This window comes from Microcaecilia unicolor, chromosome 13 (genome assembly GCF_901765095.1).
Source record: "Microcaecilia unicolor chromosome 13, aMicUni1.1, whole genome shotgun sequence".
NCBI classification, from domain to species: domain Eukaryota; kingdom Metazoa; phylum Chordata; class Amphibia; order Gymnophiona; family Siphonopidae; genus Microcaecilia; species Microcaecilia unicolor.
The window spans coordinates 25,719,754-25,738,928 of record NC_044043.1 but is presented as its reverse complement, the minus strand read 5'-3'; the positions used below and the strand labels follow the sequence as shown (position 1 = coordinate 25,738,928).

At 46.3% G+C, this 19,175-nt stretch overlaps 1 protein-coding gene across 4 annotated transcripts in view; it reads right to left on the bottom strand.

The window, feature by feature from the left end:
- The window catches only part of SGSM2 (small G protein signaling modulator 2), a 551,979-nt gene that overhangs the window by 25,586 nt on the left and 507,218 nt on the right, over nucleotides 1–19,175 (bottom strand). For all 4 annotated transcript variants that reach the window (XM_030185728.1, XM_030185727.1, XM_030185730.1 and 1 more), the window contains one exon: nucleotides 7,822–7,931. In XM_030185728.1, coding sequence (XP_030041588.1) covers nucleotides 7,822–7,931 — 110 coding nt within the window. The remainder of the gene's footprint in view (nucleotides 1–7,821; nucleotides 7,932–19,175) is intronic.

Genomic DNA, 19,175 nt, shown 5'->3' with positions numbered 1-19,175 from the left:
GACTGTTGCCTGCACCGGAGGAAGGGAGGGAGGAAGAGAGGGGGTAAACGGAGTCACCATCTTGGACCTCGGGGGGGGGGGGGGGGAGCAGAGGGAAGATGGATGGGACTGGGAGGGGTGGGAAGCAGAGGGAAGGAGCAGGAGATGAATGGGACTGGGAGGGGTGGGAAGCAGAGGGAAGGAGCAAGAGATGGATGGGACTGCGAGGGGTGGGGAGCAGAGGGATGGACCAGGAGATGGATGGGATTGGGAGAGGTCAGGCACAGCAGAGGGAAGGAGCAGAAGATGGATGGGACGGAGGGATGGTGAGCAGAGGGAAGGAACAGAAGATGGATGGAACTGGGAGGGTTGGGGAGCAGAGGGAAGGAGCAAGAGATGGATGGGACTGGGAGGGTGGGGAGCAGAGGGAAGCCTACTGGAAAGAAGACACTGCATAAAACAGAAGACACTGGGATCAAAGCGAATAGAAAAACTAAATGATCAGACAACAAAGGTAAATAAAAGTATTTTATTCATAATTTATTAATTGAAATGTGTCAGCTTTTTGAAATGTGCATCTGTGATATTTTGCCTGTAAATTTCATTTCCTTCCTCCATATTAGCTTATTCATTTGCATATTTATATATGCAAATGATATGCTAATATGCCCCGCCCATTCTTTGCCCCCCCAAATGAAACAGTCAAACTACGCCTATGCCTGTGGGCCAACACTTTACAGGACCATGACACTGCACCAGTGATTTCACAGTAAGAATCTTGAAAGGTAACTTTAAAACAATACAGGAATGTAAGACCTTTGGAGTCAGAATGATTGAATATTTTGACACCCAACAGACAGGACTTAACAAGGATCTGGGTTTTCTAGCCCATTATAAACCATAAAGTTGTATTTCTCTGTTTATCACTCTCCTCTCAACTACCCACACCCATCCTGTTAGACTATCAATGAAATAAAATGCTTTGATGTACCCATGCATACCTCCTACCCACCCCCACCTTGCTAGACTGTCATTGAAATGCTTTGAAGCTTCACTTATATATATATACTATCAACTAACACATTTGCTTATTTCCAATCTGACGAAGAAGGGCAACCTTCGAAAGCTAATCAAGAAATGTATTAAGTTATCTCTCTATATAAAAGGCACCACCAACGTTCTATGAAGCCTCCAGCCGGAAGTGTGAAGGGGGAGAGATATCCGGTTTCCCCATGAGTGTCTGCCCCGCCCTCGCTCTCTCTGTAACACAAACAGTGAAGGAAAACACAGCAAATCGCTCTCTCTGTAACAGTGAAGGACACAGAGGGGGGAGGGGAGAGAGGGCAGAGGGCAGGGACACACACACTCCCACATGCACACAGAAGAAAACCTTGCTAGCCCCCGTTTCATTTGCATCAGAAACGGGGCTTTTTTACTAGTGTCCAATAAAAAGGTATCATCTTATTTTCTTTTCCATGTTTTATTTTGTTTGATTTCTATTGATAACCTGCAACTGCATTCAAAGCGGTTTACATATATTCAGATACTTATTTTGTACCAGGGGCAATGGAGGGTTAAGTGACTTGCCCAGAGTCACAAGGAGCTGCAGTGGGAATTGAACTCAGTTCCCCAGGATCAAAGTCCACTGCACTAACCACTAGGCTACTCCTCCATTCATTCCACCAATAAGAGCCAACCTCATCAGTGATGTCACAATGGCTGATTGCCCGATACTTGGCTGACTTCTGATATTGTGATGTCATAAGGGAAAGGGGGAAATGGGACTTGATATACCGCCTTTCTGAGGTTTTTGCAACTACATTCAAAGCGGTTTACATATGTTCAGGTACTTATTTTTTTACCAGGGGTCACAAGGAGCTGCAGTGGGAATCAAACTCAGTTCCCCAGGATCAAAGTCCACTGCACTAGATTTCCACTGCACTAACCACTAGGCTACTCCTCCACTTAGAGGGACCTTCTGCGGCGGTAGGACCTTTAAATATTAACTGGCTCTCATGGGGCAAGCTTTCGGACAATGATGATATAGAGGACTATTTGGGTGCTTTGAAAGGGTGGCCATGGCTGCAGGGTTGCCCCTGGAGTAGTGGGCCATTCACTTAGCCCCTTCCTTGTCAGGGGAGGCTCTAGCAGCTTTCCAGTGCCTTCCCTCATTAGAGGTAAGGATTATGCTAAGTTAAAAGGGGCAATCCTGGACCGATATGGGCTGAGCAGGCAAACCTATAGGAGGAAATTTAGGGCGGCGGGGAGAAACCTTGGCCTTGGCCCAGAAATTAGGGGATCTGGCAGGGAAGTGGTTAGAGCCAGAGAGGAAAACGATTCCCCAGATAATGTAGGAATTAATCCTGGAACAGTACTTAGAGGCCCTATCTACCGGATTAAGGGTGGATCTGGTGTGGAGGGGCTGTAAAACTTTAGAAGAGACTATAGGAAGTATGGAATGCTATCTGGAATCTCGGCACCATGGGAAGGTGGGGGACTTCAAGGAGCTGAGCGTAGCCGGAGCTCCCAGGCGGTGCCGTTGGGAGGTAGGGGAGAGGGAGAGGGAAAAGCTTTGTTACAGGTGCGGGAAGAAGGGGCATTGGCATAAGGACTGTCATGGGAGGGTGGGCCTCACCTCTCACACCAGTCAGCAGGGTAGAGGTGGAGGGGATCGCCGTGGAGGTTCTGACGATCCAGCCCCCCTAGTGGGCGACCAACCAACCCCCTCCCCCTAGTGACGGGGGGCTGGAATTCCACTGATCCTCTGGTCCCCCCCCCCCCGACAATCCCCCCAGGTTCAGGGAGGGCTGGAGATCCAGTGGGTCTCCAGCCCCCCTAGTGCCCCAGCAAGGGGTCCCTGGTGGTCCAGTCCCCCCTACCTTGTGTGTTGAAGGAGGGAGAGTAGCCTGCCTCCCTCCTCTTCCTGCAACGCCGCAAAATGGTGCTGGGGGGAGGGGTTGGTTGGTCAGGGACCTTTTGCTGGGGGAGTTGGGGGGGGGCTGCAGACCCACCGGATCTCCAGCCCTCCCTGAACCTGGGGGGATTGTCGGGGGGGGGGGGGGGAGTTGGTTGCCCACTAGGGGGGCTGGATCGTCGGGGGGACCGGACAGTGGACCCTCCAGTCCCCCTGTCGCTGGCGGGGGGGAGGATTGGTTGGCCAGGGACCTTTTGCTGGGGGAGTTAGGGGGGGCTGGAGACCCACCGGATCTCCAGCCCCCTGTCGCTGGCAGGTTTGCTGTTGGGGGGAAATACATGCTGGACAGGGCTCACCATTCCTCCCCAATGATCAGAGCTGGCGTAGGGTTTGCCACGGCCAGCGACCCAATCTTTGGCGCACTGGCCGCTGATCATTGGGGATGAATATGTTTAGCCCTGATTAGCATGCATTTGCATGCTAGTTACGTTTGGGGCATTAGCAAACGCCGGCACTAGTATGGCGCTTACAGCCTGCAAGATCCAAAGCAGCAGCAATTGGGGTGTGTCAGTGTGAAAGCAGCACAGTGGTGCTGCCTCAGATTAATTTCCAACCTTTCTGTGTTTCTGTCTGTGGTTATATCTGTGTTGGCTCTGTGTGTGTTTGTGACCAGAAAAGAATAGAGAGAGATAGAAAGGAAGAATTCCCTAACAGCTATATTTCAGCAAATCTCTCTCATGAATAATCATTGTGGATATCCTGAAAACCTGACCGGCTGGGATGCCTCCAGGACTAGGTTTGGGAACCACTGCTCTACCCCAGAGAAATACATTAGGCCGTTTTGGGGGGACTTTATTGCTCTGGAACTCCAGGTTTCATCTGGCCCATTTTCAAACATGATGTATTTTTTTTTCTTTACTGTCATGAAAAATTTGGTCCGTTTCCGTTTTCAGAGAATTATTTTTGTCCTGGCGAGTATGAGTGTGTGTGTGTAGCTGGGTTGTCTCTAAGTGTGTCAGACTTTTTGGACAGAGGGGAGGGGTCAGCAGCTTCAACAATGCATTATCCAAACATTCTGTTGGTTTGGAAAATATAATAAAATTAAAACAGGTATGACAGTCATTGAGCAGATTTCAAAGGATGAATTTTACACTGTGTCCGGAAAAAACGGGATTCCTTACATAGTTGTAAAATACTTTGCAATTGATTAAACATTTAGTATAACCTTTGAAATTACATTAGTATAATGGGTATTTTTCCTTAGTTAATTCTTAATTTGTGTTCAAAATGTCCTCCTTCAACCTTGACACATTCACAAAGTCTTCGACACCACTGAGCTGTTGGCTCAATTAAGTCTGAGGTTTCATTAATTAAGAGCTCAATGTGCTGGAATTTGAATTTCAGACAGAGATTTCTGCTGCAGTAAGATGGATTTGGGTTATTTAGAAAAATGTTGAGGGTCCTGCTTTTTCCGGACAACGTGCACTTTGGGCTGCTACCAGTGGACTTTGATTCTGGGGAACTGAATTCGATTCCCACTGCAGCTCCTTGTGACTCTGGGCAAGTCACTTAACCCTCCATTGCCCCTGGTACAAAATAAGTACCTGAATATATGTAAACCGCTTTGAATGTAGTTGCAAAAACCTCAGAAAGGCCCATTTCCCCTTCCCTTCCCTTTCAATGACCTCTTCCCAACTGAGTCTCATTCATTCTTTCTATATCCTTATTCCCCCAGCATCTGCCCTCACTTCATTATTCCAGACGTAGCATAGGGAAAACGGCTATCCACCATGCAGGGGCGTAGCTACAGGTGGGCCTGGGTGGGCCCAGGCCCACCCAAGTTCAGCTCAGGCCCGCCCACCCAAGCGCACACACACTGTGCAGCAGCCTAGCCTAGCGACCACGGCAGAAACGAGAAACGGCACGTCGGCACCCACTCGCTCGCTCTGGCTCAGCTGAGCTGATCTCTCCATGCTCCCTCAGGCCCGCCCACCCAAGCGCACATACACTGCGAACCACGTCGCGGTCAGGGCCAGCTCAGCTGATCTCTCCTCAGCCCGCCTACCTTCGGCTTGGCGGCGGCACTGAAAAATGCACTTGCAGCAGCAGGTCCCATCCCATCATGGCCGCGCAGTGCGTCGTAGTTCCCTCCATCCGTCCTACGCGGTAGCGGTACCATATGATGATGTGGCTCTGGGTGTCTTCCACCATGCCAGCAGTAGCTGGAGGAGTTACTGGGCCCTCCCAGGCTCGCTTAATCAGCTTTGAGTTGAGCCCCCTCCCCCCAGGCCTCAGCCCTCTCCTGCACAGGTCAAGCATAGGAGCTAGCAGCACACAGAGCACAATCTACAGTGCTCTGAGTCATCTGTCACCATGTGCACACAAGTGTATGGTATGTATAAGAATTTGGAAAACTGAAGCCCAGCTGCCCAGGTAAAATATATATATATATTTATTTATATTATATACAATGTAATGCTTGTAGTGGGCTTCTGGGTGGGGGTGACTCTTCGCTGCCTATGGAAAAAAAGTATAATCATTAAATATACTTTTTTTCCCTCAGTGACGGGCCCACCTTCACCCAGAAACCCACCAACAATAAATTTTAATAAAGGCGAGTTTCTGGTGGGGGTGGGCTCTACAGTGCCCAGGTTAAAATAAGTTTTGTATTTAATGTAGGCAGGTTTCTAGGTGGGGGTGGACTCTACAGTGCAAAGGACATTAAAAAAACCAAAATGTTTTATATTTAATGCTGGTGTGCTTCAGGGTGGGGGAGGGTGAGAATGGGAAGGGCAGGGGATGGGTAGTAGGATAGGGCTGATGCCTAGCTACGGGAAGAATGGTGAGGAAGGGAAAGGCTGATGCTGGGCTATGTGGATGGATGGGGAGAGTAGGGGAGGGCTGATGCTGGGTCACTGGGATGGATGGGAGGGGGGTAGGGAAAGGAAGGACTACAGGACAATTTTAAATTTTTGGTCCTTTATTTTGTAATAGATAAGGTTGGTCTGTGTTCTACCTGTGACCGAGCAGGTGAAAGATTCTGCTGGCATGTGGTTTGTGTGAGGATCTATGACTTGTTTGGCTATTCCAATGGGATGTGTATTGCTGTTGTATTCACTGCCACCTTTTTAAAGGTACTGTTACTGGCAATCCTATTCAGAATTGGTGTTAAGGTTTGCAGCATAGGCTCTAAGAAGCTTCTTTGCAGGATATAGTGTTACTTCACAAAGTACCTGGCAGTGAAGGGATTTTGTGTTGCTATTATTGAAGTGCTATCAGAATTTGAATACATTTTTCCTATGGAAAGCTGTTAGAGGAAACATTCTAGCTATGTTCTGTATGTATCCCAAGAAAGGCTACTCATAACCTATATACATAGTGCCCACCCATGTTAGCTCTGGGCCCACCCAAAATGTCAGGTCTGGCTACGCCACTACCACCATGTCAATCCAGCCACTTACCCCAAGTGCTCTCCTTGTGGGAAGGCGTTTCCATCACTTGGGACTACAATTCTGCTAAGTCACTCAGTGATTATAGCTAACAAGTCAAAATTTCCTGTATAGTTTTCCCATTTTGGAAGAACCTCTCCTTTCTCAGTCATAAGGCCAAGAGCTATATATATATATATATATATATATATATATATTTTTTAACGAAGCCTGCAAATTTGCTATTGATCAGGGTGAGAATCAGTCTTCTCAGAGGATGCATTCCTGAAGAATTAGACTCCCCAGCATATTCACCATGATATCTCTCTCAGCTTTCAAGTTGTATTGCTATTTGTGTGTGTAGTAAAAGGAAAGCATGTCTTACCCCCAAGCAGCTATTCCTAAAAGGAATGTTTCACTGTATTAAAGTTTTTATGCTGCAGAAGCTGGAACTGTTTGTTCCACAGAAACACACTCGGCCATTTTTTTGTGGAGGTTCTCTCTCTGGAACCCCTGGTCTGACCTGGCCCATTTTCAATCTCACTGTGTCTTTTTACCGGTTTCCTCCATGCCAAATTTGGTTCTGTTACATTCTTGACCCTTTATGTACAATTCTTTTCAACACATTTAGTTCGAAAAATAAACAGATTGTATTTTCTAAACAAAATCAGGCAAGAAAAAAGTTGCTCTAAGAAACTCTTCAAGATAGTTCAAAAATTGTAGCTCCTTCCTGTAGCCACTAAGGGTCACAGAGCAAGGTAAATAAGGAATTTAATTTATTAAAACGTAATTGTCTTTCTTCAATATGATAGCAAAGTGATGTACAGTATCAAAATAAGAAAAAAATAGTGCTAAAAGAACACCATTATTCAATAAGATAGAGAAAATAAATAAAATAGAAAATAAATAAAATAAAAATAAAGAAAATAAAGAAAATAGAAAAGAAAATAAAGAAAATAAAAATAAAGAAAATAAAGAAAATAGAAAAGAAGAGATAAGCAGGAAAAGGAAAGAGACCGGGAGACTAGTGGATTCCGCAAGAGCCGCCCGAGACCAGGCAAACGGAAAAAGCCTTTTCATAAAGGTGAGTTTTTAAAAGTGACTTAAACTTGGGTTGGGAGCACTGCAAATGAAGGATGGGTGGGAGAAAGTTCCCTAGCGAAGGGGCAAGGAAGGAGGCGGCATGAGAATGGGTGAATTCGTGACAGGCTTCTGTTAAGACAGAAAAGAACCCCGGGGGAGGGGGCTTAGGGAGTGTGTGTAGGGAATAAAGCAGGGGAACCTGAAATAATGGACCTTGTGGGCGAGAGTAAGACTTCTGTAGTGGATGGGCAAAGACATAGCTAATTGCGGAAAGTATGTACAGCACTAGCCATGGAATTCTTTCCAACCCCTCTTTGTATGTATGCGTGTGTGTGCATGCATGTGTGGGGGGCTCTGCTGTCTTCAAGTTCATGCTATAAATGTCTTGTACAGAACATCTTCCCTGTGATAACTTACCTGGATCAATGATCGCATGTTTGCAAAGTGTATATCCATCGCACCTCCACTGGGGAAGTTCTGGCTCATTCTCTTCATTAGCTGCGTGAAACAGCTGTATGCCAACTGATCTACAGAGAAAGACCATGTGTTAGACTAGTAATTACATGAACTGCTTCATATGTAAGCTCAGGGCAGATATGAAGGTAGGTACTGTATGTGTCCTGGGAAGGGGACACAAACAAGGTATTACAAAAATCAACCCTTTACCACTTTATTGAAATCATCCAAATCATCCATAGAGGTCAGTAGTTTTGGGGAGTGAAAGCAGTTTGTGGGTGTTATTTTTTGGGGGGGGGGTTGATGCGTGTGGCACTTGCCCTTCCACTATCCTCAACTTTTTATTTATTTATTTTAGGGCTGCATTCTAATCACAGTTAACCACGATAACCCCCTCGCCCCCCCCCAGTTGTATTTCAACATCACCCATCCCTGCACCAGTCTACCTTAAAGGTGATCTTCTGTTGATCCTTGCCAGCAGCAACCTTACACATATGTTGCCTGCAATATGGTCCAAAGCTTTCCCTCTGACCCATCCCACCCATGCAGAAAAAAAAGAAATTAAGGAAACAGGACAGACCAGAGGGAAAGCTTTGGGGGAGGCCACAGGCAGCATATGTGCAATGCTGCCACTTCCAGGGACTAACAGAAGACCACCTTCATGATAGACTGGCAGAGGGGATTGAGCAGGGGAGAAGATGAGAACCCGGAGTGGGGGGGGGGGGGGGGGGGGGGGGGAGAAGAGCATGGTGCTGCTCACCACCAAGTTTGTGTCATTGCTCATAGAGGTGGAGGGGAGGGATGGAGGGAGAGTGCGGAAGAGAGAGAGAGAATGAACCCCAGGAAAGAAAACAGGAGAGGGAGGGAAGGAAGAGAAAGAGAGAGATGTTGGATATAGGAGTGGGAGAGAGGGAGCTTATCTGACCTTTAGGGAAGGGAAGGGGGATGGGATTTGATATCCCGCATTTCTGTGATTGCAGTCAAAGCAGTTTACATATTATATACAGGTACTTATTTTGTAACTGGGGCTATTGGGGAGGGGGTTAAGTGACTTGCCCTGAGTCACAAGGAGCTGCAGTGAGAATAAAAGCCCTTTGCGCAATCAATCACGATTAAAATGTTTTTAATCGCGTGATTGTGATTAAAAACTTTCAGGAAATGCCTGCCCTAATTTAGTTAACAAATTTCTAGCCCACATTATCTAAAAAGTCTAAGTAGTTAATAAGGTAACATATAATTTATTTTATTTATTTGGATTTTGCTTACACCTTTTCAGTAGTAGCTCAAGGTGAGTTACATTCAGGTACACTGGGTATTTCCGTGTCTCTGGAGGGCTCACAATCTAATCTTGTATCTGAGGCAATGGAGGATTAAGTGATTTGCCCAACAGCACAAGGACCAACAGTGGGATTTGAACCGGCCACCTCTGGATGTCAAGACCGGTGCTCTAACCAGTGGTTCCAAAACCTGGTCTTTAGGATTTCCACAATGAATATTCATGAAAGAAATTTGCATCCTGTGGAAGCAGTGCATGAAAATCTCTGTCATAAATATTCATTGTGGATATAGTGAAAACCTGACTGACTGGGGTGCCTCCAGAACCAGGTTTGGGAACCACTGCACTAGGTCACATAATTAAAATCATGAATGGAGGAGGAGCCTAACGGCTAGAGCAGTTGGCTGAGAACCAAGGGAGTCTGGTTCAAAAATCTCACTGCAGCTCCTTGTAATCTATATATAAAATTCTCACCTCCAACGTTCTGTCCTGCCTGGGACCGTGGCTCCTGTGGTCTGCTAGGCACCATCATGACGTGTGCCCCTCACGCCCCTCCCACTGAGTTCCAGACTCCACCATCCCTCCGATTTCAACACCCCCCCCTCCACGTTACGGACCCCTGGACCCCCCTGCCGTGACCCCCTCGACCCCCCTTCCAGACGAAAACACTCCCGCCGCCGTCGCATAACTGTGCTGACGGGGGACCCAACCCCCGACAGCCGAAGTTCTCTTCTCGGCTGTGTTGGGGCGTTGCTTCATGAATGATCAGCTGTTCAAGTTTCTGTGCGTGCGTCTAACATCAGACGCACGCACAGAAACTTCAACAGATGATCATTCAGCAAGCAACACGCCGGCACAAACAAAACCAGAACTTCGGTTGTCGAGGGTTCTATTGTGGATTAAAAACTGGTTAAAAGATAGAAAACATGCACGACTCTCCAATTTGATTGTGGGGGTGTGTTGGATGAGGGAGGGGAAGGGGCGGGAGGTGGAGGGGGAAAAAATGTAAAACTATTAGAAGACATTGTTAGCACAGTTAAAAGGTTGTGTGTTCTGTTTGCTTTTATTTGCATAGCTGTACAAGTGATGTTATCACCAATAAAAATGATTTAAAATAACTAAAAAAAAAAAAAAAAGATAGAAAACAGAGAGTAGGGTTCCCCAGGGGTCTGTTCTGGGACTGCTGCTGTTTAACATATTTATAAATGACCTAGAGATGGGAGTAACTAGTGAGGTAATTAAATTTGCTGACAACATAAAGTTATTCAAAGTCAAATTGCGGGAGAATTGTGAAAAATTACAAGAGGACCTTACGAAACTGGGAGTCTAAATGGCAGATGACGTTTAATGTGAGCAAGTGCAAAGTGATGCTTATACGGCCTGTGCCCTGAAAAAGACAGGTACAAATCAAGGTAAGGTATACACATATGAGTTTATCTTGGGCAGACTGGATGGACCGTGTAGGTCTTTTTCTGCCGTCATCTACTATGTACACTATGTACTATGTACATGTAAGGTTCCACGTTAGGAGTCACCGACCAAGAAAGGGATCTAGGTGTCGTCATTGATGATACGTTGAAACCTTTTGCTCAGTGTGCTGTGGCGGCTAAGAAAGCAAATAGAATGTTAGGTATTATTAGGAAAGGAATGGAAAACAAAAATGAAGACGTTATAATGCCTTTGTATTGCTCCATGGTGCGACCGCATCTCGAATATTGTGTTCAATTCTGGTTGCCGCATCTCAAAAAAGTGGAATTAGAAAAGGTGCAGAGAAGGGCAACAAAATGATAAAGGGGATGGGACGACTTCCCTATGAGGAAAGGCTAAAGCGGCTAGGGCTCTTCAGCTTGGAGAAAAGGCGGCTGAGGGGAGATATGATAGAGGTCTATAAAATAATGAGTGGAGCTGAACTGGTAGATGTGAAGCATCTGTTTACGCTTTCCAAAAATACTAGGACTAGGGGGTATGTGATGAAGCTACAATGTAGTAAATTTAAAATGAATCTGAGAAAATGTTTCTTCACTCAACGTGTAATTAAACTCTGGAATTTGTTGCCAGAGAATGTGGTAAAGGCAGTTACCTTAGCGGAGTTTTAAAAAGGTTTGGATGGCTTCCTAAAGGAAAAGTCCATAGACCATTATTAAATTGGACTTGGAGAAAATCCACTAATTCTGGGATAAGCAGTATAAAATGTTTTGTACTTTTTTGGGATCTTGCCAGGTATTTGTGACCTGGATTGGCCACTGTTGGAAACAAGATGCTGGGCTTGATGGACCTTTGGTCTGTCCCAATATGCAATACTTATGTATTTATGACTTATATATATCACCTCCACTACCCAAGCAGCAAAGGACTCAAATACAAATCCACCTATGCAACCAGCTTTTCGTACCTAAGCGCACAACTATGGAACGCATTGCCAAAAGCAGTAAAAACTACGCTCGACTACCTAAATTTTTGGAAAGCACCTGTTCAGAAGAGCATACCCCACCGACCCAACATAAAAATACCTGGTCACTTGCGACACAATGTAACCAAAGACCGTAACGGACATTATCTGACTCTTCTTCCCCCTTTCCCTCTCTAAGTTCCCCCCAATTGTACCTACCATACATGTACCTTATTCTACTACAATATCACTTTGTATTCATTCATACATGGGTATTTGTTCAGATCGTAATCGGCTAACACCGTTAACGGTTATATGTAAGCCACATTGAGCCTGCAAAAGGTGGGAAAATGTGGGATACAAATGTAACAAATAATAAATAATAATAATAATTGTAAATATAACATGTTCCTTAAGATAATTTAATCATTCAATCACACCCATGCATGCATCCCATATTCACATATCTCACACATTTCACTCCATTCATGGTTAAATCACATTCTGCTCCCCGAAGAATTACAAAATTTCTTGTACATTGATTAACACAGAGTGATTTGAGCAATTGAATTTGTCCATTCTTATTTCTATGTACATTCAGTGGTCACTCATACGGTACCATCAGGTACTGAAAAGCATCATCAGGTGCTTACAACGCTAAGCAGATGAACAAATGAAACCCTTAGTTTGATGTCACAGAGCTTAGATGATCCATTGCTCCCGTGATATTTACCATCAATTAGCCCTTTTTCCTTATAACTTGAAGTGGTGAGAGTATTCCACAATCCTTCAGGACTAACACACCCCTGGTCCTTCAAAAAAGACCAAGAGATGAATTTCAACTCCGTTCATCAATTCAAGTAATAACACGATCCAAATTCGATAGGACACAGAGATCGATTTAAACATAGATCACCAGTTGGTCCATATCATTTGAGCTTCTTCTTTAAAATAAGCATTCAAACATCTGAATTGCTCTCCTTGTTCTCCTATATGGGACCGTATTTCGGTATCTTCTTCAGGAACAACAACACATCTTTCTACAAATAACGACACATATTTAACACCACCACCCCACACCCACTATCAAAAACTAACTATACTCAATAATAAGTCGTTGGCTGCTTACCGAAGGGATCACGTCCTGCCCCCTTCAGTTCCGGTATCACGATCCTTTATTACAAATTTTAATTGCTACCTGTTCACCAAATTACCATTCAGTCTCCAAATTTAGTCCATGGGGAGCTATGAGGGTAATTAAATGAGGGCTGATTGACAGTAAATGTCACGGGAGCAATGGATCATCTAAGCTCTTTGACATCAAACTAAGAGTTTCATTTGTTCATCTGCTTAGCGTTGTAAGAATCTTTTCAGTACCTGGTGGTGCCGTATGAGTGACCACTGAACGTACATAGAAATAAGAATGGACAAACTCAATTGCTCAAATCACTCTGCGTTAATCAATGTTGTCACGATAGTGGCTGTTTCCTTGTCTGTGCTCACCTTGCCCTCTGGTGGCCAGAACCGGTGGCTGCTATGGACTGTCACACGTTCCAGACTTCAGCCCAGTCCGGTCCTGATCTTCCGGGCTACCAGACTTGCTTCTCTTGTTTGTGCCTGAATAGCACCCGTAGCTGTCTTGTTATTCCTGCAGCTGAACTTCAGCTGCTGATGGGCCTTATTAACCACCTGGAAACTTCTGTGTTTGCCTTTGCATCGTCTAAGGCAGGGGTAGGCAACTCCGGTCCTTGAGAGCTGCAGGCAGGTCAGGTTTTCAGGATATCCACAATGAATATGCAGGAGATAGATTTGCATACCATGGAGGCAGTGCTTGCAAATCTATCTCCTGCATATTCATTGTGGATAACCTGAAAACCTGACCTGCCTGCGGCTCTCGAGGACCGGAGTTGCCTACCCCTGGTCTAAGGTTCCTGGTATGTGGGTGTGCTCTGTGCACTTCTGCTAGTCCAGTTCTAGTCTGAGTTCCTTGTCTGGTTCTAGTTTGTTTGTGTGTAGTTAGCTTTGGTTTTATTGCTTAGTTCCTAGTCTTGTTTCTGGTCTGCATTTCCTTGTCTTGTGTCTGTGTTTCTTTCTTAGTGGCTGCCTGGCAGCTTTTAGTCTTGACTCTTTTGTGTGTTTCCTGTTGGTATCCAGTTTCTGCCCTGTCCTGTAAGTCCTGCCGGCCGCCTGCATCCAGGCTCAACTCCTGGGGAATGGCGGTCAAGCGCAGGTGAAGTCTAGCTGTTCCTGTTCTGCCTGTTTCAGCTTCTTTGCCTCTGCTGCAACTCCAGTCCGGGGTTCAAGTCCTGTTCTGCCTTGTCTCTGGTTTGGGGGTGGTTTTCTCTGCCACTGCCGCTCCACGGCAGTGGTCCAAGGGCTCACAAACCCAGTGTTTCCGTGAGAAGCCTAACAAATGTATAAGAAAGTCTGTAATTTTTCGGGGAGCAGGATGTGATTTAACCATGAATGGAGTGAAATGTGTGAGATATGTGAATGTTGGATGCATGTATGGGTGTGATTTTTTTTTGTTACATTTGTACCCCGCGCTTTCCCACTCATGGCAGGCTCAATGCGGCTTACATATACAGGTACTTATTTGTACCTGGGGCAATGGAGGGTTAAGTGACTTGCCCAGATTGAATGATTAAAGTATCTTAAGGAACATGTTATATTCACAATGATGTTGAATAAAGTTAAAATAATTGATAAATATAAGTCCTCTGGAGAAGTATTGTTAAGTATTATATTAGAGTAGCTCTTGAGTTAGAAACGGTGTCCCCTATTCACAGCAATTACCATTATAGTAAGCCAACTTTTTTCTTGTTGAATGTGCTGTCCTCTGAATTTCAAAACATAAGTTTATTAAACATGCATTAGAATCATTAATACGTGCGAGAAAAGTGGTGAAAGCATGTGGAGCAGAACTGCTGGAATTATTTTTAACCCCACTATGGGTAAATGGCACTGAAAGAAATGATGAATGCCCATTATAGTGTTGATTTAAAAAGTCTGCTGAAATTCCCAGAGCACATCCCCGATACTCTAACACTGAGTGCAAATGTAAGGAATGCCCCTGATCTGCCTGTGAACCCGCCATGGCCACACCTCCTTTTGAAGTGCAATGTTATGGACTAGCGCATAGCAAGATGTGCACAAATACAAGCTGGTGCCAGTTAGTGCCAATTAGCACCCAATTATTGCCACTAATTGGTTTGTGAGCCAGTTCAGTTGGGCGCACATCTTAGATCGGCGCACAATTTTGGGCACTATATATAAAATCCAGGGTATATGTATGGGTGGGTTTATGTACGGATATGGGTGGGTTTATGTAAGGGTGTGGGTGGGTGTATGTGAGGGTGTGGGTGGGTGCAAGTGAGGGTGTGGGTGGATGTATGTGAGGGTGTGGGTGGGTGTATGTGCAGGTGTAGATTTATGTGCGGATGTACGTGTGTGCGGGCAAGTGAGGGTGTGGGTGAATATGTAGGTGTATGTGGAAGTATGTGTGTATTTGTTTGACTGTACGCATGTGTTGCTTCTGAATTTGGCTTGTTTATGTGTGGAGGGGGGTCATTTTGAGGATAGGGCAGTCTGCAGTTTTGAGGCAGTTGTTGGGGAGTTAGGAATGAAGTTTTGTAAGAACATTTTGGGATAACAGGGGCAATCACAGCCTAACAGTTAAGATGGAAGTCAGGGGAAACGTTTTTCTCTCTAAAATGGCTGACAAGATCTTACAGGCCTGTGTACGATGCAGCATTAGCTGTTTCTCTGCAACTCACCTTTGGATGTTATGTTCAAGTTACAATGTTTAAACTGGACCTAAAATAAGCTCACATGTTCAAGAACCAGGGCATGTCTTGGCGAGCTGACATGTGTCCCAGAGTACACAGTGTAAGGAGGTTGGAGGGTCTAAAGCAGGTCAGGAGGAGGTATGGGGCCAGACTACATTCCCCACAAGGCCCTGAGAGAAGGGATCGGGGTGGTAGGTCCCAAAACCCGGTATGGCCCCCATGTGGAAGGGAGGGGGAAAAGGACTGGAAAGAGCTGCTGCTATGGCAGGCGAGGGCCAGAAGGGGGAGCAGGGATGACAAAGCTCAATTCCCTTGGGTTAGAAATCAGTACAAGATTCCTTCCACCTGGGAGGAGGAGGAGGTCTCCAACCAACAGCCTAGCAGAGAAGCAGAGTTAATGGAGTGCTTGGAGGAAGGAGAGTCTGGAGGGACCAGCACCCCAGGTTTGGAGGAGCCAGTTGACATGGACTGTAATTGTACTTTGGGGCAGAGTTGCAGGGACTGAAGGCAGTGGGTGGTCACAGGAGTCAATTAGCTGTGTTGTGGGCAGTGTACTGCCATTCTGCAACCACCCAAGCGGAAAGACTTTTAAAACTGAAACCCAGGCTGTTGAACTGGGGGGAGAACTTGGATTTAAAGGGAAGTTTTTTTCTTGTTGCTTTGTTTTGGAAACTGAATGGGACTTTAACCCCCTTGAACTGAGATTTGTGGAGGAGGGGAAATAAACTGTTTGGAACTAAAAGCTGTGTTGTCTGGAAGGACTTTGTTTGGGGACTGCTGAAGGGAGCCTACCACCCCCTGAAGGTTTGCTACCGGGATACAGTTATTACAACAGGTAACGGAGGATAAATGGCTCACAGTAATCTAGTCAGGTTAATGAACTGTGATAAGGTAGACCAATGAACTGTACAGAGTACAGCTGTATGATGGAAATGCCAAGGTGCCTATCAGGCTTATTTTTGAAAGAGAAGGGTGCCCATCTTTTGACACAAATTTGGAGATGGGCGTCCTTCTCTCAGAGTCGCCCAAATCGGCATAATCGAAAGCCGATTTTGGGTGCCCTCAACTGCTTTCCATTGCGGGGATGACCAAATTTCACGGGGGTGTGTCGGCAGCGTAGCGAAGGTGGCACTGGGGCATGCTTAACAGATGGGCATCCTCGGCCGATAATGGAAAAAAGAAGGGTGTCCTTGACGAGCATTTGGCCGATTTTACTTGGTCCATTTTTTCTTGCGACCAAGCCTCAAAAAGGTGCCCGAACTGACCAGATGACCACTGGAGGGAATTGGGGATCACCTCCCCTTACTCCCCCAGTGGTCACCAACCCCCTCCCACCAAAAAACTTAATTTTTTTTCCCAGCCTCAAATATCATACCCAGCTTCATGACAGCAGTATGCAGGTCCCTGGAGCAGTTTTAGTGGGTGCAGTGCACTTCAGGTAGGAGGACCCAGGCCCACCCCCCCTACCTGTTACACTTGTGGTGGTAAATGTGAGCCCTTCAAAACCCACCAGAAACCCACTGTACCCACATGTAGGTGCCCCCCTTCATCCCTTAGAGCTATGATAGTGGTGTACAGTTGTGGGGAGTGGGTTTTGGGGGGCTCAGCATACAAGGTAAGGGAGCTATGCACCTGGAAGCAATTGCTGAAGTCCACTGCAGTGCCCCCTAGGGTGCCTGGTTGGTGTCCTGGCATGTGAGGGGGACCAGTGCACTACAAATGCTGGCTCCTCCCACGACCAAATGCATTGGATTTGGTAGTTTTTGAGATGGGCGTCCTCGGTTTCCATTATCGCAGAAAACCGGGGACGACCATGTCTAAGGACGACCATCTTTAAGGTCGACCTAAATGTTGAGATTTGGGCGTCCCCGACCGTATTATCGAAACGAAAGATGGACACCCATCTTGTTTCGATAATACGGGTTTCCCCGCCCCTTCACGGAGCCGTCCTGCGAGGACGGCCCCAGGAAAACTTGGGCGCCCTGTTCGATTACGCCCCTCCACATGTTCTCAACCCCCTGATGCATCCTAGGACACATGGAACAGGGAATGAGCATTTTCCATTTGGGTCCATTATGTGGATTTAATATAAATAAACATGGTTCAGAGATAGATTGAAGGAGAATATTTTTTATTTTTTTATTTAGATTTTGCTCACACCTTTTTCAGTAGTAGCTCAAGGTGAGTTACATTCAGGTACTCTGGATATTTCTCTGTCCCAGGAGGGCTCACAATCTAAGTTTGTACCTGAGGCAATGGAGGGTTAAGTGACTTGCCCAAGATCACAAGGAGCAGCAGTGGGATTTGAACAAGCCACCTCTGGATTGCAAGACTGGTGCTCTAACCACTAGGCCACTCCTAGTTATTCAGTTTACCCTTACATGGTGGACAGCAGAGCAACCTGATTACACAGCCTCAGCCAATTCCATATCATAGAGGAAGAGAAACATTTATTTCTACTGTTGATTTAACTTTAAAAAGTACATAAGCCTGGGGAAGTTGCTGCATCTCTTGGTGACAGAAGGTAAAATTATGTATCATACCTGATACTTTTCTTTCCATTAATCATAGCTGATCAATCCATAGACTGGTGGGTTGTGTCCATCTACCAGCAGGTGGAGATAGAGAGCAATCCTTTTGCCTCCCTATATGTGGTCATGTGCTGCCGGAAACTCCTCGGTATGTCGATATCAAAGCTCCATCCGCAGGACTCAGCACTTAGAGAATTACACCCACAAAGGGACACTCTGCCCAGCTCAACACCGCCGAAACGGGGGAGGGGAATTAACCCAGCTCATCCCCACACAAGTGGGGGAGGGGAATCCGTCCAGCTCATCCCCGCGGAGCGGGGGAGGGACACCACACCCGCCGATGCGGGGGGATCTGGCTTATCCTGCAACCGCGGGAGGAGTTGACTGACCCTAACACCGCTGAAGCGGGAGGGGTACAAAGCTGCCCTACAGCCGCACGAAGCGGGAGGGAGCGCCGGCAGAATTTAGGTCTCAATCCAGCCCCGTAAAACGGAGGGGAGAGGAATGCAGCAGCTCACTGTAACACAAAATCGTCTCAACTCCTGAAGAATCCAATTGAAAAAACTTGAACACGAAGTCCTCCTGAACAGGAACTGAAGACTAAACTTGAACCTGAAATGCAACCAGAATATAAACAGTACAGATATCTGGGAGGGGCTATGGATTGATCAGCTATGATTAATGGAAAGAAAATTATCAGGTATGATACATAATTTTACCTTCCATATCATCATGCTGATCAATCCATAGACTGGTGGGATGTACCGAAGCAGTACTCACCCAGGGCGGGACACAGAAATCCCTGACCGCAACACTGAAGCTCCAAACCAGGCCTCCGCCCGAGCAGCCACAGTCAAGCGGTAATGTCTGGAGAAGGTATGAGCCGATGCCCAAGTTGCTGCCCTACAAATCTCTTCCAAGGAGACGGACTCGGCCTCTGCCATCGCGGCCGCCTGTGCTCTAGAGGAGTGAGCCTTCAGCTGGATAGGCGGCACCTTCCCTGCGGCCACATAAGCCGCTGCAATGGGTTCCTTGACCCATCGTGCCACTGTAGGCTTGGCAGCCTGCAGACCCTTACGAGGACCTGCGAACAGCACAGATGATCCGACTTCCGGAATCATTGGTCACTTCCAAGTATCTGATGATGACTCGTCTCACATCTAAATATTTGAGAGCAGAGTACTCCTCTGGGTAGTCCTCCCTACGAAAGGAGGGTAGACAGAGCTGCTGATTCACATGGAAGCGAGGACCAATCTTGGGCAGGAAGGAAGGCACTGTGCGAATAGACACTCCTGCCTCAGAGAACTGCAGAAAGGGCTCTCGACATGATA